At 45.3% G+C, this 25,344-nt stretch overlaps 2 protein-coding genes across 3 annotated transcripts in view; one reads left to right on the plus strand and one right to left on the minus strand.

Annotated features, from left to right (window-relative positions):
- chac1 (ChaC, cation transport regulator homolog 1 (E. coli)) lies at positions 1-1,987 on the plus strand. Its single transcript, XM_080024039.1, has 3 exons — positions 1-602; positions 760-795; positions 1,180-1,987. The coding sequence occupies exons 1-3, from the start codon at positions 432-434 to the stop codon at positions 1,549-1,551; spliced, it is 579 nt and encodes a 192-aa protein (XP_079880165.1). The 5' UTR covers positions 1-431; the 3' UTR covers positions 1,552-1,987.
- A 641-nt stretch (positions 1,988-2,628) lies between these two features.
- ino80 (INO80 complex ATPase subunit) overlaps positions 2,629-25,344 on the minus strand; it is a 56,486-nt gene continuing 33,770 nt past the window's right edge. Inside the window, exons 27-36 of one of the 2 annotated variants that reach the window (XM_080021389.1) lie at positions 16,291-16,418; positions 12,971-13,065; positions 12,118-12,190; positions 11,360-11,518; positions 11,114-11,216; positions 10,266-10,354; positions 9,952-10,104; positions 7,837-8,008; positions 4,825-5,040; positions 2,629-4,111 (exon numbers count right to left, since the gene is read on the minus strand). In XM_080021389.1, the coding sequence (XP_079877515.1) occupies positions 3,912-4,111; positions 4,825-5,040; positions 7,837-8,008; positions 9,952-10,104; positions 10,266-10,354; positions 11,114-11,216; positions 11,360-11,518; positions 12,118-12,190; positions 12,971-13,065; positions 16,291-16,418 (1,388 nt within the window). In that variant the 3' untranslated portion in view covers positions 2,629-3,911. Of the gene's footprint in view, positions 4,112-4,824; positions 5,041-7,836; positions 8,009-9,951; positions 10,108-10,265; positions 10,355-11,113; positions 11,217-11,359; positions 11,519-12,117; positions 12,191-12,970; positions 13,066-16,290; positions 16,419-25,344 lie in introns of both variants that reach the window. The other variant, XM_080021388.1, reaches the window with a different exon arrangement.

Raw genomic sequence — 25,344 nt, forward strand, 5'->3', positions numbered from 1 at the left:
GCGGGGGTCCGAACCCAGCAGCTCGGTGTAAAAGGAAGCTTCTCTCTCCCGATAAACAAGTCTTTACTGTGAAAATACGCGTTTTTAAAGGCGGCACCGGTCGGCTGAGGTGGCTAGCCGCAAAAAAGGCAGTTAGTTTAGCCCCTTTTTTTTTTGGGGGGGGGTTTTCAGCAGGCCGTAATGGCTGCCATGGATTTTTAAGGCAAGTATGCGGTGACACTAATGCAGCGGCATGCATCGTGCAAGGCAACACCGACCGAGACACCCCATCTCCGCAACTGCCAAGCAGTTGGGCTCCGGTACCGCCCGCGGTATACCCGTGAGCCAGCCCGTGCCACTGCTGCTGGGCCGGAGGAAGGGCTAGGTTGGCGCCGGCGACTGGGTTAGGCCTCGCCGCTTTTAAACGAAATCCCCCATCGAAATCCATCGTCATGAAGCCTCGGGACGTGACCGCCGCCAAGCCCAGCCTGTGGATCTTCGGCTACGGCTCGCTGGTGTGGAAGCCCGACTTCAAGTACAAGAGCAGCCGGGTCGGCTTCGTCCAGGGCTACAAGAGACGGTTCTGGCACGGGGACAACTTTCACCGAGGCAACGACGAGCTGGTGAGACGGGGATCAATGGTTGTTTGGGTCATGGTGGGTTGTGACGTAGTATGACGCACGCGATGCTTCGACGACCGGCACCGCGCCCTGACGCGCTGGGGGCGGTTGACCGGTGCTTATGACGTCATGACCCATGTGTTTTCTCCCTCCCCCGCAGCCCGGAAGAGTGGTGACTCTGATCGAGGACGATGACGTAAGTCGGCACTCTCTGCTCTTCTACTTCTCGGTGGTTGTGTAAGGGATGTTGCAGAATGATGGGATGCACATTTAGAAAGGGAGGAACAGTCATGCTAAGGGTGTTTACCCCATATTGCATCATAGACTAGTTCATCTGCATGCAGGGTTTCAGTTCCCTACCAGCAGATGCCTATTTTTTTGAAAATCATGGCCGACTAACCCCACCCCTTCAGAACAACCGTACCATGTTTTGATTTATTAAACCGATCATCGGTGCTTCTCTGAGAAACAATTATGGGACATGACCTTCCTGTAACTTCTAAAGCACTGAATACTTAATTTGCAGTTGTTCAAGAGAGTATGCGAGGCAGACGTTTCACCATTTCCTCCCTCCCAACAGGCGAGCACTTGGGGCGTGGCCTTCGAGGTGACGGGCTCCCAGGTGGAGGAGTCTCTGAAGTATCTGAACGTGCGCGAGGCGGTCCGTGGGGGCTACGTCACCAAGGCCCTGGACTTCTTCCCCGGGGACGGCCAGGTCCCAGTGACGGCCCTGGTCTACATTGCTACTGTGGACAACCCTCTGTACCTCGGGCCGGCCTGCCCCGAGCAGATCGGCGCCCAGATCGCCGTCTGCCGGGGCAAGACGGGCCACAACCTGGAGTACCTGCTCCGCCTGGCCGAGTTCATGAGGAGGAGCTGCCCGCTGGTGGAAGACCCCCACCTGTTCTCCGTTGAGGCGGCCGCCCTGGCCTTCGCGTTAGCCGCCCAGTAGCTTGCGCCCTTCTGTCATAGTGCTGTAGAATCTGGGGGTTGGAGGTCATTTCAAAACTACACGCACTGAGGCTCCTCATCCACCCTCCCTGTCATGTGGTTGTGATGTCCTTGTGTTGTACGGTTGAAATGTGTAGCTTCATCAATCCCATCCAGAGTACTAAAAAGCCATTAAATGTTAACGAGTGATGCGAAAGGGAAGCATGGAATCAACTTTGTTTTTACTTTTTGTTGTGAAACATGTGCTGAATGCTGTTCTAAACGTTACATCCGTGGTTCATTCAAAGAAAGTAGATGGTCAAACTATACAACTGTTTAACTCAAATGTGCTGTTATGACACTTATGGACTTTTTTTTTTTTTTTTTTTTGAAAGGTTTACTTGACATGTTTCTCACCTACTGTAATGAATCCAATAAAAGTAAACTACAAGGCTGTACTTGCTTTCTTTGGAAAATTAATGCTGACAAGGGAAATTACTGTTTACCCTGCCCCACATGTAATGGAAATTTGGGAAGTAATTATGGGTTATAACTTCATCAACATCTATAAGTGGTAAACCATTTTCCAGTGCTGGTGGAAGCCACCATGAAACACTCAAAAGCACATGGCCTTGCCTCTTTAAACAAGCTGCCACAAACATGAACCAGTTGGCAGTCAGACAAGTCTGCAAACACAAAATGGCTTGTCCTACACAGTGCTCCCAAACTAACGGAGCACAAGCGTTGTCAGCCCTGCCACCGGGAACAACTTTGGACCTGCAAGTCCTGGGTCTAATCTGAGGCTCACCAGGAAACCCAATTGAGCTCTAAGCATTAAATAGAACTACAGCTGTGATACATGCATCCAAAATACATTATTCATGTCAGCATTGGAGAATATACTGTATATAACTCATTGACAATGATTGACTGGGTAAGATGATAAACTATTTGGACACATCTACCATACAACTATGGAATTATGTCCATTGAAGTCAACCAGTTGAACATTCAAATTAAAAACTTGTTATATTTTGCAATATGCATTAACGCCAATAATGAACACAGTGATTCAACACATTTATTTTCATTTGGCTTTTCCTGTTAGTAAAATGGCAGATTTCTTCGTATGTACACATGACCTATAAAAATAGACAAGTGAATGTGGGGGAAATCAGAGGAAATGTTGCTCTTAATATTATGTACATCGATATAGAACATATTTCGTTACGCTATTAACACAAAACAAACAAAGCTACGACGGATGTAGGGCTCAGCATGAGGGCTATACAACGATGACAACACAGAGGACCACACATCTAAATGTCTAAATAAGAAATAGAATTATGTTTTACCTTTTCTCACAAACAATGACAAAAATGACTTCAGTACGATGTATGTGAGATGAAAAGTCGGTTGTTGGCGACATTTTCCCACTAAACTAAACCTGCATAAATTAATTATTAAACAATTCAAATAATTTAAATCCAAACACACTCGCTGTGCTGTTCAGCAGCATCGCCTCAACAGGTAGCACTCGTTGACTTGAAATATGTTGAATGTATTTTCAACTTAATTTAATAATCAAATTAAAATGAAAAAAAAAACAAAAAAACAAAAAAAAAAACACGAATGGTTGTTATTTTTCATTGTGACACATCCCATGGTAATAAACATTATGGACGAGGGGCTTTTGAAAATGTTCAGATCTGCCAATACGGTTACTTCTTACATTACAAAAATAAGAGCTATAGTACAAAAGCGGTAGCATTTTGTTTGGTATGTGTTCACATTTTGTTCTGAAATGTCAACAGTTTTGTACTGAACGTATTGATTGGGACAATTAAATAACCTTAAACACGTAATGATTGATAATAACACTAAAAGTAAAGAGAATGGAAGACATGGCTCAGTGCATGTGACGCTGCGTCTGGCTCCCCCACGACGTGTTTTAAAAAGCCCTTTACGATCAGAGTCCCGGCTCACAAACATGAAAAGGTGAACTTTTCTTTTTTTTGTCAAAAGCAGTTGGAAATACTTTTTACCACAACGCAAGCAAAATACTCAAGGCAAAAACTGTCCATGCACTTTGACACAGGAAAATGAGACGAAAACACACAAAAAAAAGCAGGTTGGGAGGGAAAATGGTGCGTTGGGAGCTTTGAATGAGTGTGTGTGTGTGTATGTATGTGTCTGCCCAGTACAGCATGCTCCTTCAGAAGGCCAGTGGCCATTTTGTTTTGTATTAATCACTTCAAATACTGTTTGTTGATTGTAGTCATTCAGCGAGGAGATCACAGTGAGAGCAGGTCAGTCATTATATGCGTTTCTGTGTGAGTGTGTGTGTGTGTGTGTGTGTGTGTGTGTGTGTGTGCACGTGCACTACCGCGCCCCGGGGCCGGCGGGGCCCTTGCCCTTCCGGGCCGAGCCGTGGCCGGTGTGTGCCGACTGTTTGTGGGGGCTGACGACCGGGGCGGGGCCGCCCCCCTTGGCCTGCGGAGATGAGCTGCTGCTGGGGCTGAAGGCAGGGCCGGCCCCGGAGCGACCCAGAGAGGGCTGCAGGGGGCCTGCCGCAGGGAGGCCTGGAGGGACATTTAGGAATTTTCTTTTAAATAAAAAGATATCCATGTTCTCTATCAGAAGGATTTGGTTTGAACAGCAACAGGAACTTGTGTGATTCGAGAGCTTTGATAATATCATAAAAAATGAGTTTATTCCGCTTAACTGTTAAGCTTAACGAAAAAGCTTAACATAAAACATTTAAATAAATAAATAAAATAAACAAAATAAAATCAATGCATAAAATGAGAAGGAAATGAGATAATAAATTAAGTAATAATAGAAAAAAATTGTAAAATAAAAATTCCCAAATAAATACAAATAGATGAAAAACACAAAATAGCAATAGTCAAATATATAAAAATATATAAAAAAAACAGAATATAGCGCATTCTCTGAAATTGTCTGGCGCTTTCTTTGCGAGGTTTCTGGTAAAAGAGAGTCTGAATCTTAATGGAACTAACTGGGCAAAAGGGAAAAATAAAGGTAAAATAAAAATAAATAAAATTGTCAAATCAAGAAAACATTGTCATCAACAAATAAATTCATCACAGTTACAATAAACATCTCTGTGGAACTGATAAGACAACCTGGGTCAACTGGGAGTAACAATATTTTCATTTTGGTTCCAAAACTGGAAGTATACCAGACCTGAAATGTGGGTTACGCAAAACAATCCCACGTGTGTGTGTGTGTGTGTGTGTGTGTGTGTGTGTGTGTGTGTGTATTCGCTCACCTTTGGACACGCTGTATCCATAGGCGGCATAGGCCGCGGCGGAGGCGGCCGCTGCTCCCGCCATCGCGCCGGCCATCGCTGCGGCGCTGCCGGCTGTCGACTTGCGTCCGCGTCCCTTTCCGGCCAACTTGGCTCCGCCTCCAGATCCTTTGGGGCGCCCGCGGCTGCGCCCGGACCGCCCCCTGCCGGCCCCGGCGACGTCCTGAGCTGAAACACCTAGAGAGGAGAGGGACGATGCAATGTGTCGAAAGCTTGGATGATAATTACTACATCAACTATATTCATGCCTTGTATTAGGTGGAATGTTTATCAGCATTTCTTCAATCTACATTTTATCAGCAGGTTTTGTATTCTTATAATTATCTTATAAAAAAATGTTGGTGTCCATCACGTATAACATTTATAAGAAGGAATCTTGATTGTGCAACCTCGCTGAATGCTTTACTATTTGAGAAACGTACTACTCGGCTGCAGCTTCTCACTGTGTATAAAAACAGTGCAATGGAGCAAACGTTTAAGCCTTAAAAATCTCATTAATAATCTCTTTTTCAAAACAAGAAACTTACATCATAGTCACATGTTTCGTGGTGTCAATTTTTTTTTAACATGTAAGTAGTGACCGATTAATTGGGCTGATATCTGGCATTTAGAGAAAATCTGCATCGGCCGACTAGTGTTGTCAAAAATATAGATTTTTCCATACATATTGATTCAGAATATTTTAAACAGTTTCAATACTCATTTTCCGAACTATCAATATACCGGTAGCAGCTGTGCTTCCTCACTCTCTCTTCTCTCCAACAGCAAGTCACACATACCGCTGGAGCGCCCACATAGCCCCACCTCCTCTCACCCACTCACAGTGTGGACTTAATGCAGTATAGAGACTCAAATGGCGACTCTTACTATTACAGGGACAGTGCAAACCTGTCTCGGAATGTACTTTTATTTTTTTTTTTTTTATTTTATACTCCAAATGGAATATTCAAACGCAAATTCATATAATTTCACATTTGCGTCAGGATTTGCTGCATTTCTAACAAAAATAAATAAAAATTATAATTTTACCTGGGTTACAAATGTAGCCACTTTGGACATGAGCATCTGCTAAATTATTTTTATTTAAAATAAGTGCACTGCAGAGAGTGTAGATCTACTTAAATAAACGGAAACAATGCAGACATTAACATTAGTGTTAATTAAATGTTCATTTAAATTCAGCATTTTTTTGTATGCTTTGCTATTATTAAATTGTTGTATTTTATCAGATGCAAAAAAAACAAAAACATGATATTGGCATTATATATCGGCCATTGAAAAGCCAATATCGGTCAACCACTAGTTTTAAGTAACAGTCATTTGCAAAGTTTATGCAAAGGAGGCAAAAAATGTCTTCCAAACAAATGTCAGCCCCCTCAGGTCTGGCAATTTACTGATCTCCCCTCCTCTCTTGACCACGTCACCAAACACTGGTGCATGGCCTTGTGCCTCATAATATTCTGAGCTTCCCTCCTGGACTGTTCCCAGATATTTTAACACATTGTCCCTTCCAATAACCACTGCGTACCGACACTAGGTATTAGGCGAGTGAAGGAGAGCGTTGGGGCGGGAGCTGCTGCAGACAAGGAGGGAGTGTTTTATCTATTTTTTAACTTGTTCTAATCCATTTTTCCAGTCCATTTTATATTTTGACATCAGCAGAACGGACTAGGTGGTGACGGCTCAGGGAGGAATAAGCGGGACTGAAGGATGAGGAGCGGGGTCTGGCCTGGCGCTGACCCAGTCCCACCCGCATACTGGGAGGTACGAGAGAGGTCGTTTTATCAGAGATTAATTATCATGGCGCAAAGCTCACCATAACCTCGGGCTCTGTTCCAGATTTAATTTTCCACAGCACCTTGTCTGTGTAAGTGACTGGTAATGTGTCTGGTCCTACAATAATCCCACCACCCCCCTCTTCTGCCTCACTTGGCCTGCTATGACAGACTGGATGTTTCTGCACACATGGAGTTAAGTCGGGGTCATCCCTAAAACCAGACACCGCCATCACTCCCTTCTAAAGGGGACGGAGTCGACCCTCAAAAGCATTAGAAGAGCTGACAAGCCCCTGCTTGAACCCCTCGTGCCTCCTCTCCCCTCTCTCTCTAAACCTTTCGCCTCCCACGTCCACCACCTCCTCCACCAGTCTCTACTACCTCCAAGTATCAGGATTCCCATCTTCTCCACAGCAATAAAAAATCCTTTTTAGTTTCTACCTCCCCTCCTCCTCCAGTTCCACAAGGAGACTCTCTCTCCATCTTGTCAGACAGACAGGATCTAATCCAGTATTCACACTGAACAGCCGAATCCGATTCGACGAATACAATTTTGAGTCTGGTACAGCCCTAAAAATAAATAATAATCGGACACATACAAAAACAAATCCCCCATGTTTAATAGACTGTCCCGCCCTACTTTTCTTTGAAAATGCAACAAACTTTTTTATTTTTTTAAAACTTTTTCATAATCTTTTTTTAACTGTTTAACTGATAGTATTAATCGGTCAAAACTTTTATTGCCGGTTAACAGTTAAACGGTTAATTATTAACATCTCTAATCTCGATTTAAACAGTCATTTTGTTCTTATAAAGTAAAAACCTGGAATGAAGCCCCAGTGCAGAACCTGCACTCTGATTCTGGACAGAAGATTAAAAGGCAACTTTCTTTCACCAACCTTTCAGTTTGGAAAATGCATCAGCTTGTGGTTACGACAATTGTCTGCCATTTTTTTAATCATTTTAGAATTGAGTGATAATGATTCAGCATAATTATGATTGTGGGGGCAACCAGACCCCACAAGATGGTTGACAATTGCCCAAATCTGATTCCCGGGCAACAATTGGGCAGCCGTTATTGTCGGACCCTGACGGCGCTTAAATACCACCCTGCTAGGGTTAAAAACCTGTAGCATAAGCTGAAGTAACACAGGCTCAACCTGGTAACCTCGTCTGACGGACCGCTCGGATCGCTCACCGTTCATGTTGTCGGAGACTGAGCCGGACACGGAGGCGGGGGAGTTGGTGGCACGGGACTGAGGCGCCGAGGACACCAGGTCGTCCACGATCACCAGCATGTCGCTGCTGCTCTCGTCGGCGTCCGCATCGGGCGGCAGCGAACCCGGCTGCAGCTCGCTGCTCAGAGAGATCTGGCCAGACACACACACACACACACACACACACACACAAAAAGGGCTGGGCGTCAAAAACACCGGGCGGACGGCAACGGCGACCATGATGGAGGAAGGTAAGAGGAATGATGGAATGAAGGGATGAGACGAAAGGGCAGAAGGAAGGAAATAAGAAAGGACAGAAAAGGGAAGGCCGGAAATGTAAGAAATGAATCGAAGAGGACGGGAAGATGCATAGGAACATAAAAAGGCAGGGGAAAAAAACTGTCAAATAAATAAAGTAGGTGAAGTAAAAGGATAAAAGGAAAGAAGGAATGAAGGGAACGTGCAGAAGGAAAGAAATTACGGTTTGAGGGGAACATTTAAAGGACCAAAATGGAATTTAAATGTCAGGAAGGAATCGCAAAGGTAAAAAAAAGAACAAATAGAAAAGAAAATGAAAGAAATGGATCGAAGAGGAAGGGAGGATGGATATTGACACCAAAGGGAGGAAAAAGTGAACAAAAGTAACATAAATAAAGTCAAGTAAAAGGATGAAAGGAAAGGGAGGAAAAGGGAACGTTTGAGGGGAAAATGGGAAGGCCGAAAAAGGAAGAAAATTAAGGATGGATGGATAGAAGGAAGGAAAGGATGAATAGAAAAAAGTAAAGGTGGGTGAAGAAGGTGAAGAAAGGAAGTACATAGGACAGAAGTAGAGAGTAGGAGTGTGAAAAAGGAATGAAACTGAAAAGGACGCACGTGTTGAATTACAATGAATTGGATTCGAGTTAAATGAAGCCAGAGGAACATAATATTATTTTATTGGGTTTTTTTTTTTAATATACTTTTCATAATCATTATTATTTTGTTATTTTTCCTGCCCTTTCCAAGACGCTATGTCTCCTTTTGGTTTCTGTTTTCTATCTATGACTAATTGTTTCCTTTCTATTGGCCTTTGAATTATATTGGCAACAAAAAACAAAAAACAAAGCGTCCAAGGCCTCGTCCACACACGTGTGAATATGGTTATTTCTGAAGACGTCAACACCACCCCCCCTTCACCCCCACCCCCCCACCCTTGGTGTACTTTGAACCACAGACAGAGAGGTGGACTGAGACCTATTGGGCGCAATGTATTTATACGGGTCCGTGCGGCGCTGTGATGAAGTAACGCTAGGTTGCTAGGTAAACATGGAATTAAACTTTGATGACCAGACGTCCCGTTTGTCCGGGACGTCTGGTCATCGTAGTTTCCCCCTGGTTTTACAGTTTAAGCTGCATGTCCCGAGTCCCGACAAATATCTGTCAGACGGTTTTCAACATTCACTGCCAAATTGTACTTGTAATAATAATAATAATAATCCTAATAAATGTCTGCCATCCTGATGAAAACACGTATGGTGCATGGATAAGCACATACATGTGCCCGTGCATGAACGAGCGGTACAGTTAAGGTCCCGGTTTGGGGGTGCTCACCCTACTTCAAAGCTAACAGTCCCCACACGTAAACACACCGGTCGTCCGCTATGGTTTGTAGGTCTCTGGGGAAGGCTCAATGTGTGAAACAACAATTGCCACGTCTAAATCGAGGTCATGAGGTCCACCTCCGTTTCACCACTCTACACAAATATACAGAAAAATGAGTTTTGAAAAAAATATCCACCCTGGAAGGAGTTTTTCCAAAATCTTTGTTTTCGGTTACCTGAAACTAGCGTTTTGGCGCGGACGGGAGGCCAAAACGCAGAGAAAATCCTACGTTTTTAGAACTAACCTCACACGTGTGGACGAGGCCTAAAAGTATCTAAGTAATGAAACGCTTAAATGTTTATGGGACATGAAGGTTGTTTATATTGCACGGTAACAGTATAAATGTATACAAAGAAATAAAAACCTCCAGGATCATCATTTTGAGTCCCAGCCCACCCACCCACCACCCACCCCCTCCCTCCCTCCCTCCCTCCGTCCTCCCACCAGGGTCCCACCTCGCTGAAGGGGCTGGGCATGGCCGAGTCCATGTCCACGCTGATGAAGGAGTCCTCTCCGTCCGCAGACAGGTTGGAGTTGTCCGCCGAGGGCGCGTGGGAGATCACCAGGTTCACCTCCTTCCTCTTCTTCGGCTCCGACTCCTCGTTTCTCTTCTGGGTGGCGGGGGGGTGGGTGGGTGGGTGAGTGTGTGGGGGGGGGGGTGTTATTGAGGTTTTTTTTGGACCAAAGACTGAGACAGAGCGAGCAGCTCTAGAACGTACGGCTAATGACAGGGATGATACGATGAGGTTGTCATCATGGTGGTCGGTACCTTCTCAGCGTATTTCTCCCTCTTCCTCTTGCGGTCTTTCACCTTGCTGCTCTCCTCCTGCTGCCTCTTCTCCTCCTGCCTCAGACGCACTGCAGGGAAACAAAATACTTAAAGAGTCAAAGTGGTCATCAGTGTCATTATTTTATTAAAAGATTTGCATATTTGATACTTCTGGCACATTTACGAAACAGCCATCCAATGTTATTTGTGTTATGAATGTGCTCCTCTATATGCTGTACCACTGCTGGCGGCGGGGTCCGCCTTTCCCATCAAGAATGCAATACGTTGCTGCCTTCACATGCATCATGGAGGCTTGTGTTTCCCAGTTGTCAAGAGGTCATTATAAAGCCATCGCATTCAATGCTTTGGAATTCAACATTTTTCTCCAACTGTGAAAACTACAGTTAAAAGTAAGTTGTATACATACAATTACTTCCCATCGATCACTGAAGCTAAAATAAAAGCTTCAAAATAATTTCCTTTCACTTTCATTTCATTTCAAAACCGCAGGAACAGTGTGTTACTCTTCACGGCACTACATCACTTTCTTCATGTTTGGCTCTGGTCAAGGAACGCTTTTTTGCCTGGTAAAATTAATAAAATAAATAAATAAAAGAAAAAAAGAAAAAACATAAGCGATAAACTTGCCGGTCAAAATGTCCGGTAATAATGCCCATACAAAACGTAGACGCTCCACCTCCCCTCAGCTTCTATTTGCAACTGCACAAATGCAGCATGACGTTACGTGACGAGAATGGGAGGGATTCAAGGGAGTAATCATTTGTCTGCGGAGTACACTCGTAGTGTAACACCAAAACACACAATATTGTGTTTGTGTGCACACTCACGTTTCTTCTCCAGCTCATCATCGTCCAGCAGCAAACTGACGACCTCTTTGGGCTTCAGAGTGTCTGGTTTGAAGTTCCCACCAGAGATCACCACCCGTTGGATCTGAATGAACGAGATACATTTGGCATTTGGAGAACGTTATGGTCTGTGCTCGCGGGCAGAGCCTTAGTGGCCGTGTGCCACAGCCAACCGGCTTAAATGATGTCATGCCTCTATGACTCATGACGTCTACGAACGCATCGGACCTCGCTCTTCTCCTTGGCGCGCTGCAGGATCCTCTCCTCGATGCTGCCCTGGCAGATGAGGCGGTAGACGGTGACCTGCTTGGTCTGTCCCAGCCGGTGAGCCCGGTCCATGGCCTGCTGATCCACCGTGGGGTTCCAGTCGCTGTCGTAGAAGATCACCTGCAAGGCGGAGGAACGTTCAAACGGCCTCGATGAGGAGCTTCTTTCTTTTTTTTGCAAAAACCAGCAGCATCTCCCTAGAGTTTGGACTACATTTCCCTTGAGCTCCAACGCCCTTTTTTTCCGCTGCCACAGGTTAGACGACTTGGCATCGTGTCAGTCATTGTGGTTCTGCGTTGTGGCTTTTCCGCTCTGTTTGCCTCACATTGCATTGCCAGATTGTACACTCTGCTAGGACGGCTGATCAAAACCCCCCCCCCCCCCCCCCCCCCCCCCGCTGCAATATCATGGTCAATTTGGGAATTATTATGCTTATTCGGCCTTTCAAAAACACAGACTGAGAAGTTGACAGAAGAAAAAGGCCTAGAACGATAGATAGATAGATAGTTAGATAATGAACAAGTAAAACTAGATATACATGAATTGATGGGTATAGTACAAGTAAGCTATATTTACGTATAACTGACTTGTTTTAAGTCAAATCAAGCCATTCCAAGAGAGTAATAAAGGTTTAGAGTTTAAGGAGATGTATATCTTAAAATTGTTTTGTTTTTTTTTAAATACTGTAATCCCCCCCCCCCAGTGTGTGCGTAACCTACAGTGTCGGCTGCAGTCAGGTTTATGCCAAGTCCTCCAGCTCTCGTACTTAGCAGAAAGACAAATATATCCGTTCTGCAGAGGGAGGGAGAGTTGTTTTAACGTTTTAGTACACACGCACACACACACACGCACACACACACACACACACACACACACACACACACACACACACACACACACACACACACACACACACACACACACACACACACACACACACACACACACACACACACACACACACACACACACACACACACACAAAGATGATAGATGTGACGGATTGAAAACCTAACAAAATTTTCATTGCATATGAGGCGTAAATCTGTGCGTGTTAGCACGAGGGAGGTTTGTTAAAGAAAAGAATCAACCATAAACTCTTTAACCTACACTGTTCACAATGGAAACCAGAACGCCTACGGGCCCCTCAGAGGACTGGGCTTAATGTAAACCAGAGCATGGAGACAGATCCAAATGGAAAAGTACACACGCGCCCATGCACAAACACACACACACACACACACACACACACACACACACACACACACACACACACACACACACACACACACACACACACACACACACACACACACACACACACACAGACACACACACAGACAGACATATAGCCACTCACACATTCCACTCCAAATAAGATATAAGACAGTGTATCACTTTGATATGAGGATTTATGGACAATTATTGGAGAAAAGCGGCAATTATTTATGTATGCACACTTTTACATAACACACACACACACACACTCACACACACACTCACACACACACACACACACACTCACACACTCACACACTCACACACTCCCCCAGAATGGGTTTGCCAACCCACCGGCTCTGGAAGTCAGCCACCATGTCTCTGCGCTCTGAGATCTTGGAGGAGCCGTCCAAACGCATGTAGGTGTGTTTACGGTGAACCATGTACTCCTGGAGCGATGGGTAAGACAGAAAAAATAAAAATAAAACAGGAGATAGGAGGAAGATAAACAAGGAAAGGAGACGATAACACAGCAGAAACAGGAACATCCCTTGAGCATCCCTCAACCACGTTTCCTCAAGAGTTGAGGGAACGTGGTCCAGAGCTCTGAAGACTGGAGCTCAGTGTTTATGATGTCGGCTCCATTCAGTCTCAGTGCAGCAGATGTGAATATACTGGAGAAAAATGCTGGTTTATACAACCTACAGCGAGGAGGAACCGAGAAGAGTGCTTTTTAGGATAAGTACTGCAGTTACTCCTAAGATTTCAAAGAGTGAGATGAAGGAATTGGTGTGGGTAGTGAGAAACATGGGTCGGAGCGTTTCCTTCGCCATTCCAACTCTGACCACAAGTCTGAGAACACCTCCTTTATTATTATTATTTTTTTAAATGTTTTAAAACTCTGAGGACCAGGGAGGGTGTCACCACCACTGAGATTCTTAATACCCATAATGGAATACAGCAAGTTTTCGGATATGATTTGCAGTTTTAGTGGATCTCCGAGGAGGGGATTCGCTGCCGTTACATTCCAGCGATAGACATTTTTAATAGAACCATTTTGGTGTTTCCAACTCTCACTCCTTTAATGCTCTTTTCGGGCTTTGTAACCCCTCACACCCAGTCCACGGAGGCATTACGGCACGGCAAACTGACCAGTGTGTGGTTTAGTGTGGGGTCAGACAGGAGGGCACTGAGGAGTGTGGGGTCAGACCAACAGCGCTGATGAGGTGACATGTTGATCTCCTATTCTCAGCAAGGCCCTCAGACCCACCCACCCCGTTCGCCCAATTCCCCCTGAAACATCTTGACACCCTTTTATAAATCAGTCACACCACACACCAGCCCACATTACATCTCACCTCTCGGTCGATAGAGATCTACTCACCAGTTACACCCCCCATTAATATCCACCATAAGACTCACTTTGTCCGCATCTCCCCCAGCTGCCCACCTCCTGCCATACCACTGAAGGGTCTCAGCCTACATCTCTGTGCGTCTGGCTCCATTCCCGACAACCCCATCTGCTCCGAGTGAAGACTACATTAGGGACCATTAGGCCAGCACTCGCCAAAGCATTGCTGACGTTGTTCAATCGACTTTTGATTTCCTGCCAGCGGGACCCATAGAAGGTTGTTGTTTCCCTGACGGACTCTTTCCGACCACCAAACTTTTCGTAGATCTCGCAATATTTTCAGAACTAGTGTAACAGGGCGGACCAATTGAACTTTTTGCCAATTTTTAGCCACGCCCCTTGTCTGATCGCCAACTGCTATGACCACCTCCCTCTCTTGAATGTTATGGACATCTCATCCTCTAACACGGATAAAAACAGGCGCAGTTCCTCAAGTACCTCAATTACTCTGCATCGTCTTTTGTTTTCTGTCCCAGGTCACAGTCTCTGACTGAAGTATCTCATCTCATCACGGAGCAGAAATGTCATCGATAGAACGACCTAATCTCACATCAGTGCTGCCAGAAATCCTAAACCAGCTCTCCGGAGAGCTATAGCTCATAAAATGTACTTTACAGCCCCAACGTGTTCTTAAGCACGAAGAAATACAGCGATTGAGAGAGGGGGAATTCGCCTGTCAAAGCTTTACATCGCTAACCTACATCACTTGCTGTAATTTTCTGTTAGTTTTCCTTGGCCAAGGAACCTAAAAAAAGAGCCAGCGCGGGCATTCCACAGTGCACTGTGATCTAAACCGCAGGCGAGCAGCATAGTGAAGTATAATCTACAGCGCCACAGACAAACAGCTCAGTAAATGGCAGCGCCGTCTAGAAGGGATAGACGCTGTGGTCATACCCTGCTCTCGTCGCCTGCCACCAGAGTAAGCTGATCGTGCTGGCGACAAAAACAATTGTACCAGTGACAGAGATTAACATCAGCTTGCCTTTCAAACTCTCTCCCTTTCACTGTAGGCCTCAGAGCTATAGGGAATTACCTCCAGCTCTCAGACCAATATGAGAACTAATTGGGGAAAAGGAATAGTGAAGGCAGACTATATGATTTCATTTGTAGACCTCCTGTCCCCTTGTTGCCCAGCCACCCAGCACTGTAATTTGACCATTTTAAGCAAGTCGTTTTTTATGATATACAGCAATATCTGCATGGAGGGTATGACTTAAGCTGCGGTTTTGTGGTTGGAGGATTTCATTAGTATAGAATATCCGGCTTGGCCCATCTGAGACTTCTAAAAACTTTATCGACACCACTTCCAGCCATTAAACAAGACAGTCCATAACCACCCGGGCCAGGTCTGGCGACCATCAAAAGGACTTGCCGGCGACATCACGTCAAGACATCAGCAATCAAGAAAAATCCGCATGGATTGTGGCCGCAACAAAGGAGTGGTCCTCTAGAAGTAACATTATTGTTGAGTTGTGGCAGCTGCTAGATGTTCCTCTATCCCAGTTGTATCATTTTTAAATCAGTCCCACTGAGCAACAACCATTTTTATTTCTTCCAGAAAGGACCCCACAAGCCTCTTCTTTGGCACTCCCACCTCCGGTTTGTCAGCCCCGCCCGCCCCCTTTGCTCCTTTCCTCTTCACACTTCCCATCTGGCTTTGCTCTGCTACAGATGAGCTCCCCTGCTCATTAGGCCTGACCTGTTAATTAGCCCCCTAATGAGAGCCTAACCAGGGATGGGCGGGACTATCAGAGGGACTGGAAGCAAGCCATACATCTCTACCTTAAATGGAACAAGACGCCGACAGTACTGAACTGACGCATGGAGCCTGGAAACCATTAGAAAGAAATCATTCTTTTTTTAAGATTCAGAAGTAGAATTTTTGATGGTTTGAATTAAGCGTGTTAAGATGAGGGACATGAAAGCAATGGTTCTCGTTAGTGACAGTAAAATTTCAACATCTATGAAACATTTTGGAGATCGTTTCTCAAAGCACTGTTAGAAATGCTTGGCTTACAGAGATTCTCTTTTTCTGGGAATATATTTCAGTATTGAACAGACAAGCAAATGGCGTGGTCCATTTGGAGACCTGTTTCAAATTAAGCTATGGTACTGTGGTAAACACACAAGGTGCCTCTATATGCCTGTGTTGGTGGGTGGGTGGGTGTGTGGTGTGTGTGTGTGTGTGTGTGTGTGTGTGTGTGTGTGTGTGTGTGTGTGTGTGTGTGCGTGTGTGTGTGTGTGTGCGCGCGCGTGCGTTTACCTCCAGCAGATCTATCATGCGGGTCATTTGGGAGTAGATGAGGACACGGTGTCCCTGGGCCTTTAGGCGGCTCAGCAGGACGTCCAAAGTATGGAGCTTCCCACTCTCTGTGATGAGGCACTCTTTATCTGAAGAAGATCAAGAGGAGCAGACAGAGAGAGAGAGAGAGAGAATGATAAGGATTTTATAAGGATTTTGAATAGCAAGTTTAGGATATGGAACAGTATATCCATGTACAGCCTGGAATCTTCCAAAATATTGAAATGAAGCTCACATTAATAATTATAGAGTAGAGAAAACATCAGCAAAATGTTTTTTTCTTTGCCAGCAAATGTTTTACAAGCGTTATTAACAATGTCTCAAAATAACAGGAGTAAAAAAAAAGATCATTATATGGTTTTGATGGTCTGCTTTATTCCAGCAGAGCAGTTACTGTTGCCGAGTAACAGCACTATTGACAAACAGAGTGAGCAAATGCAACCGAATGGACTAAAAAAGAACAAAACCAAAAAAGTTCCCCTGCCACCCCTTTTCATCAATACATACATTTTAATCATTATGAGACTCAAAAAATATCCGCAAATAATTATCTTTCAATATCAGAGAGAGCGACTTTTGTCGGCTCTCTCTCAGACAATGCCGAAAGCCACAGGCAGAAACAAAAATGGATTCAGAGGTTGCTAGGTTCGTCCTAATCAATAATGGTCCTCATAAGCCTCTGGGATATACGTTCTCTGAGATAAATACCCTTTTTCCACTGTGGATCAGCTCGGGAGCTCATTCCCCTTAAAACCCATCCGTGATCTGATGATCCCAGACATAAACCCTGCGACCTCATCGACTGCACTGAGAACAACTTCCAATCGGCAGAGAGTGTGAGAAAGAGACAGAGCGAGAGATGGTGATGTGATTTAAACTCTAGCGCACACAATGGCACAAAAGGAGAGGGCAAATAGTCCTGGGCAGTTGGTCTTGGCGATTCAAACACTGATAGGGCAATAGGTGTACTTTAGCCCTCTAATCTTTGACCACTGGGAGCAATCTGAGCCTGTGTCTGGGTGTGGAAGCAGTTGCCCTCATCGTCCAGCTGATGAGCAATTAACGTAATTTGGCACAATGGGCACAAAGACAGTGATCGGGGTTGCCATCGACCCGGTGACAGGGCCACTATGGTGGCTGACCGCAGTTCATGACCCTGAGTCAGGGAACCCAACGCCAGGTCCAGGGTCGGAGGACAGGGTCAGGGCAGAGCCACAAGAGTGTCCCTCAGGGACGGCCGAGATTAGCTGCCTCGCACTAGACTTTTGTTCCAAAGCCCTTTTGTGCAACCAAAACCTGGCCTAATAAATATTTCTATGTCTCATTTCCTTGCATTGTTAGCTGTGCATACCCGACAAATTCAAAGATCACATTGCCTGAATTACGACATGATGCAAATCAAATGTGGCCTACAAAAACACACATTTGTCGATAATACATTTTTTTATATCCTACAGTATAAGAATTTGAACATTCACAAGCACCAACCATATTCCGATAGAGTTGATGAAACCGTCGCAGTGTTAGCCAGCGGCACCGCATGCTAATGTGTACCCAGGCTGAACCCTGACCTACAACCCCAGAAGGCAATTGTCCCCCTGAAGGGTCAGGCTCTGCATAGGTGTTAAAGAGGAACTAATAGAACAGATGAACAGGGGGAAACACTCTGGGGAGGGATTGGAGGGCTCCCCCCTGGATCAACATTGAGTGGTATCAGCCTGTCACACACAAACACACACGACACAAACCCCTGCAAGGGGTAAAGGGACGAAGAGTTTAAGTTCATTTTGTTAATTCTTGAGCGTTATCAACAACAAAATGAACATCAAACAAATCACAATAAATAGCCAAAGGCAATGGATGACAAGAAGGGCAGAAAGGAAGAGGCAAAGATAATCCAGCCATCATGAAAACTAATGCAGATTCGTGAAAAGTTAGGACTCTCACGCAAATTGATTGTGAGAAAGCGGGGAAGGAAACCGTATGCCGTCGCATCTAAATTCAGCAATGTCGGCAGACGTCGTGTATCTCTGCAGCCCAAAGTCGTGTGCACGAAGAGGCCAACGTGCCACGGGCCCTGAGAGAGACAAACACCATGTCCCGCCATCAAAGGCCTGTAATTGGCTTTGGCGTCAGAGGAACAGAGTGGAACATAAAGGGCAGGGAAAGAAAACGGGGTTGGGTGAAACAAAAATGGAATGTGAAGAATAGCAGGAAAAAGAGAGAGAGAGAGAGAGAGAGCGAGAGAGAGAGAGAGAGAGAGAGAGAGAGAGAAGATATCCAGGATTAGAGTTGGAAAAGTAATGGGCAGACAGAGACAGAGTGGGGGAGACAGGGAGGGGAGAAGGGGGTCTGCGGTGGTCATGGATGCAGTAAAGCAGAATTAGCCCGCTGGAGGCTGTGGTGGTGTTGTGGTCTCCATCAGACTGGGGGCCCCTCACCACAGGTGCCAGGAGAGCCGGGGCCACTGCTCAGTCAAGGGCACCGAGCGGCACCACAGGCGCTCATGCCAACCAACCAGATTCCAACCAGCACGCTGGCAAAGCTGCACATACTCATATAAGGTAATGTTCCACCACTGATCCTTCCCATCAGATACGCAAGCCTCCAGACTCCGATGTCATGTGTGAAGATGGGTTCACGTCTGTCTAGGAGGCTTTGTGAGCCCGCTCCATGGAGGGTTGGATTTTTAAATTTAAGATAATTAGCTTTCAGTTGTTTACTTAGCCAACAAAACCAGCCTCTGTCTGCATTACTCCAGACTCTAAGTCACGTGTATATGTTGACGCATTTATGGCTTTTTGGAAATGTCTATTAACCTCGTGAGGAGGTGTGAGCAGGGACCCTCCATTGATTGTAGCTCAAACACCAAGTCGGCCTCAAAAGTGCGTATTAAAAAACAAAAAGGGAGGGGAATGCCTGCTCTTTGGTTTATGAATGTGAAGTGGGTATAAATGCATTGTGAAAAGATTGATTGGGAATCCAGCTATAACAATCCAATGAGAGCAACAGAATGAACATGCAATAGGGAGTGGAAAAGCCCATCCGCCCAACACCAATAATGATAATAGTAAAAACTATTTTACTTCAAACCAATTAAAAAAAAAAAAGAATTACAATTAATTAAAATTGGTTAAAAATTTAAATCCCACGCATATGGAGCATTTCATAAAGCCTGCTACGTTACGTCTTATCTACCCACAGCGAGGTGGCTGAGTTCAAAAACATTTAGCAGACTTTAGTGCAAATCTTGTTTCTGAAAGACACTGCTATGTCCTCAAAATCAATGCCAAGAAAACGACAAAATTGTGAACTGAGAGGGCTTTGATGTGCCAAGACAACACTTATGGCTGACATAATAAGCTAGATATCACTGCAGAGCAACAAATTAGTGCTGGTCCCAAAAGAGCAAGGAAGATGTAGTGAATCAAACATGATTGATATCATAAGAGGGCTTGGCAGGACAAAAAAGGATAATGCTCCGATTGTACATCATATGTGGAGCCTATAAATGTACTGGCGTTGCCGCAGTCCCAGGTTAAGTGTAGATAGTAACAGCTTAGCATTAAAACATTGCTGTACATTGCTTACACACAGCTGTGATCAAAAAGATTGGCACAATCGTCGTTTTATTTTTCTCATTTCCCCCTGAAAATTGTCAAAATGAAAACATATTTTGGTCTCCACATGAGTATTTCTTTGTTTGGCAGCGGAGGGGAAATAGAAGCAAAAAAAAAAAAAAAAAAAAAATGCTGGGTCTTATTCCACAGAAATCCGAATATGTCCAGGACGATGCCATGAGCCCTTTTAAGAAGGTGTTAAGAGACAAGCGGGTGCAAGAATCTCAGGTGCCTGCGTGCTAAAAAAAATCACCCACTCGCCAGTTTGAAAAGTATTCATTCCACTGTGCATGGACACCAAGCGTGGAAAACAGAAAGAAAAGTGGAGAATTGTGGAAGTCAGACAGAAGATAGAATTTCAAGTCTATCCCCAGAGCCTTTGCTGTCCATTGTGCACAACGTAATAAAATAAAGAATAAAATAAATTACGTTTAAGGCCCATGGACCTTTAGCAAACCTCCCTGGACATGGCCGCAAGAGAAAAATGTATCCGAGATCGCAGCAAAGTATTGTTGGAATTATTGTTCAAAGTATTGTTCAAAGTATTGTTCGTATCTAGAACCTTGGACGACTGCAAAACAGATTCGGGCTGACCTTCAGACACAAAGTATAACATTTTCAACTCATACCATCCAGTGCCAACTAAATGAAAGGGGGGGGGGGGGGGGGGGGGGGCTGTAGTCTGAGACCTGAGACAGTCCCACTGTCGGTACTGGGAGGGGGGCTTTGAATCTGTCCATGGCATCATGAAATCATGAGATTACCAAGGGATTTTGGAGTGCAATGTTGAATCCAGGGTCAGAAAGCTGTGTTCATGGATCTCCCAGCAGTAATGACCCGAAACCCATTTCAAAAAGTGCTGAGGAATGGTTCAAAACCAAATTCTGGACTTGTTTTGAAGCAGCCAATGAGTCTAGATCTAGGACGTGTTAAGTTCTGAAAGACAAAATAAGTTGGTTTACTATTTATAGCGTAATAAAGAACTGTGGAGACCAAATACCTTTGCCAACTTACATATATTAGAGACTGTAAGCATTACAATGTTGATGTCAAAGCAGAGAGAAGATCACAACTCCTCAGGTGGATAAACAATAGAACTGTAAACAAAGACTGACGCCAGACTTTGGGGAAATGGGACCAAAGCACTTGCTTCTAACTACACTACTCACAAAAAGTTAGGGATATTCGGCTTTCGGGTGAAATTTCAGGATGAACCTAAAATGCACTATAACCTTTACAGGTGAACTTAATTTGACCTTCTCTAAACTTTTGAATGCACATGTCCAACTGTTCAATGTTTCAGTACTTTTTGCCCAACTTGCTGTTCTCTAACAAGGAGCTGAACGGCTAAATTCACAACAGGTGTTTGATCCATGAATCGACCAATACATTTCCTGGTTCAATTAGAATTGGTATTTAAACAGTCCTCTTCATCATGCTGTTCACATTTTGACATCATGAGACCAAGACGACACCTAACAACTGATCAACAGTACCTCGCCATTGTGAGGCTTCAAACAGGATGTTCTCAGAGGGAAGTGGCCACTGAGCTTAGAGTGCCACAGAGTGTCATCAGCAGGTTCCAACAGAGATACAGAGACTGGAAGAGTCACAGAAAGGCATAGAAGTGGACGTCCTTTGGCCACATCCCACACTGATGAGCGCTTCATTGTGAACAGTGCCCTGCGGAACCGGATGATGAATGCCACTCAACTCCAGGCACATTTAAGGGAGGTGAGAGGCACCCAAGTGTCACGTCAGACAATTCGAAACCATTGGCGTGGTCTACGTGCTAGACGACCTGCAAGGATACCTGACCACACCACCAGGCACAGGCACGCATAATTGTCTTGCATGGGCCAGGGAGCATTTACGCTGGACGAGGGACCAGTGGCTTCAGTGCTTTTCTCTGATGAAAGTCGATTCACGTTGAGCAGAAATGATGGCCGCCAGTGATGCTGGAAACGTCAAGGAGAGCGCTATGCATCAGCCACTGTTGTCACCAGACGAGCCTTTGGTGGTGGTGGTGGTGTTACAGTGTGGGCAGGTGTGTCTAGTCAATACAGAACTGCCCTACACTTTGTGTATGGTACAGTGACAAGCCCATACTACCTGAATAACATCATTAATCCAGTCATTGTGCCCCTGCATGAACAACACAGGCCTCATTTCATCTTCATGGACGACAATGCTCCAGCTCATCGAGGTCGCACCATTAGGGAACGGCTGCTGGAGACTGGGGCACCTCAAATGGAGTGGCCTGCACTTTCTCCAGCCCTGAATCACAGAGAAAACCTATGGGATCAGCTGAGTCGCCGTGTAGAGGCTCGTAACTCTGTGCCCCAGAACCTCAATGACCTGAGGGCCGCCCTTCAAGAAGAGTGGGGGGCCATGCCTCAGCAGACAATAAGTCGACTTGTGAACAGCATGAGAAGTCGTTGTCAAGCTGTAATTGATGCTCAAGGGCACATGACCAGTTATTGAGACATTGACATGTTTTGTTGTGGTAAACCCACCACTGTTGTTGGCTTTTGTTTCAATAAATTATTTGAGATGAGGAAATCACCATTGCATGCTTCTATTTAAATGCCCTACTTTCATGATATAATATCACTGTCGCGTGAACTTTTTACATTTTCCATCAATTTCACCCGAAAGCCAAATATCCCTAACTTTTTGTGAGTAGCAGCTCGGCGACCGAACGCAGCAAACAATAAATAATTGAATACTCAGAATAAATAATCGTGCTCTGTCAAACAATCGTTACTAGAGTAATAGTAGAGCAATACAAACAATAGTACAATACAGTGGCTGGCTTAAGTACTTCATCTCCAGGTCTCCCCAGAACTTATAGCAAGTAGAGGGTGTAAATGGGATAAGACGCCATTGACAGGTGACCTAATGAAACTGACTGTTACCTAGATTAAAATAATGTATTTCTCTGGGTTTAAAAATTGTTGGAAACATTTGGGACAATTAAAGTCACTCAACAAAAACTCAAAATATATAACAGACGTCTTGTTATTTTTTTCCAAATTTTAATGCGAAAAAGTTACATATTGTATGATTGATATTAAATTCGTGAGCAGATACTGTAATACATCAATATCATTATTCCATGTGATTTGGGATGTAAATACCCTAAAGCATCAAATTCCTGTTTCAAACTCAGTGGGGGTGAGTTCTACATTCTACAATATCCAGCTCACCTCCAGCTCCCCACGGCTCCCTTTCTTTTTCCACGACTGCAATCATCCACAGACACCCCCCCACCCCTGCCCCCTCCCGCTTCAAGCCCCTGAATACATTCCTCCCTGCCCCTCCCCCTGACTCCATAGCTCTCTCCGGACGGTGTAATCCAATCCCTGTAGAGCCAGAGCCGGGGGCATGACATGGTCCTGACCCAATTAGGCCCCTGCTGCCAGCTAATTAACCCTGGGCCGGCCCTGTCGCCTGGCGCCTGATACTCCCAAACCAACTACGCTGCTAATTTCATTAATAGCAAACTATAGTATTCTGTTGTGTCCCGCACCGTCCCCATCCACTCACCGCTGCCAAAGCCAAGGAGTTCAAACCTCCAACCAGGAAGGAGAAGGAGGCCAGAGGCAGCCAAACGGGAGAAAGGGCGTGGAGATGGAAGGAGATATGGCACGAGCGGTGAGAGGGACGGGCAAAAGAAAGAATAACGTCTGACATGATAAAGGAAGATGGATGGATGGTTATGTGAGAAAGAGAGACAGATGGAGGGCCCGGGGAACGGATCGAATCAACGACTGAATCAAGCAGCGGGCCCCTCACTGTATAATGATACATTACACTGTGGAATCAATAAGTCAATGGCCAACACTTGTTCAGCATCGCTGATAAAGGAAATATTAGCCCGACGCTGCCCCGGTGCTGCTTCTGCACGTATCGACAAAATCCGACTTAAACCTAATTGTCTTTTCAGCTGAAGCATGAAGGGAGCTAAGAGCCAGATGCCAGCAGGAGGTCTGGTGCAAACCCACCACCAAGGCTGCAGAAAGTAAAAAGACACATCAGGGTTACGGCGAGGGCCATGCCGGATTTCCCATGGTAAGGTCCTAGGTCCTAAGCAATAATAGCCGAGGGAGGAAGGCAAATTCCAAGAAGCCTCCTTCTTAAAAGTTTAAATATCTGTGAGAGAGTGGAGGTAGGAGAGAAACTCGAGAGATTGTGTGCGGGCAAGCTTGTGTTTATGCATTCTTCTTAAATCCAGGAGCCCTTCTCTTGGCACTCACGCAAGTTTTCAGGCGAGGATCCGAGACAGACAGTCTGATGGCGGCTCTGTGTTTAGTGGAGAAGCCCACCGCACCGCCACGGCCCCTCCACTGTGGTGTGTAGCAGCGGAGTAAGCAAGAGTGCGGCCCGGCGCCCTGCGAACGTTGTCATTAAGATAGATCCTGTCTTGATGCGTTTGGTCGGTTTGGACTCATCGCACGCACGCACACACACCGCCCGTCAGAGCTCACTGGGGGAAACTGGGGGAACCAAAGTATATTTAACCTCCACCTAAACATAATGGTATAACATGGCTAATGTCGCCCCCTGCAGGCATATTTTGGTGTCAAGTTTAAGTTTCTCTTTCTATCAATAAACACTTTCTTCTTTCTTAAAAGCGGTGGCAGTCGCTTTATGAAGGACGCAACTCCTTCCTTTCAGACACATAGATGGATTAATTGTTTGGCTTAGCTGGAAAGTAGTTCCACTGGCAGCCCACAGTGCCCGTTTGGGGCAGACGGGGAGAGTCTAGAGGCAGACGGTGATGTGGCGGGTTTGGCCGTCAGTGTTGTTTTGTGCCTCTCTATCAGAGGGCCAGGGAGGCTTCCTGCCATTTTGCTGGAGTGCAGAGTTTCTTTGAAGGGACAGGAAGGCACAACCACATTTCCCACAGGCCGCTGTTGGCTGCCGGACCAGACCTGATTGGGCTTGCGCTCATAGTCTAAAAAACTGAATTACACACATAGACCCAAGTGTGTGTGTGTGTGTATGCATCACAATGTGAGATGCAAACAAGAGTAAACAGATGAGAAAAAACGATGCATTATATTTTCTGTTGTGTAGTCTCTCCATGGTTGTCTAAGAAACAAGCTTTATCCGAGCACATCCTATATTCTGCAAGCACACATCAACACGCTGCCACACCCACATGCACGTACATACACAGCTCCCCCGAGCGGTGACATTAAACTGCCAGTTCACAATCAAGCCCGTGAAAGATGGCGAGCGAGGACTAAAGTGAGAGGGCCGTCATTTTGCGGTGCACTTCCTTCTAATTAGTGCAAGCAGCAGAGGGGGGCCACACAGACAGGCAGGCCGGCTATTTTCGTCTAATTGTGGAATGCTCCCCAAATAAACCTTCCGGCACGCAAGTCAA

This window comes from Zeus faber, assembly GCF_960531495.2.
Source record: "Zeus faber genome assembly, chromosome: 2".
Lineage (NCBI taxonomy): Eukaryota > Metazoa > Chordata > Actinopteri > Zeiformes > Zeidae > Zeus > Zeus faber.

Bases quoted from the DNA above. Each gene is read 5' to 3' on its own strand.
- chac1 (XM_080024039.1), top strand. From the start codon at position 432: ATGAAGCCTCGGGACGTGACCGCCGCCAAGCCCAGCCTGTGGATCTTC. The intron at 603-759 runs GTGAGACGGGGA...CCTCCCCCGCAG, and splicing joins ACCGAGGCAACGACGAGCTG to CCCGGAAGAGTGGTGACTCT. The intron at 796-1,179 runs GTAAGTCGGCAC...CCCTCCCAACAG, and splicing joins CTCTGATCGAGGACGATGAC to GCGAGCACTTGGGGCGTGGC.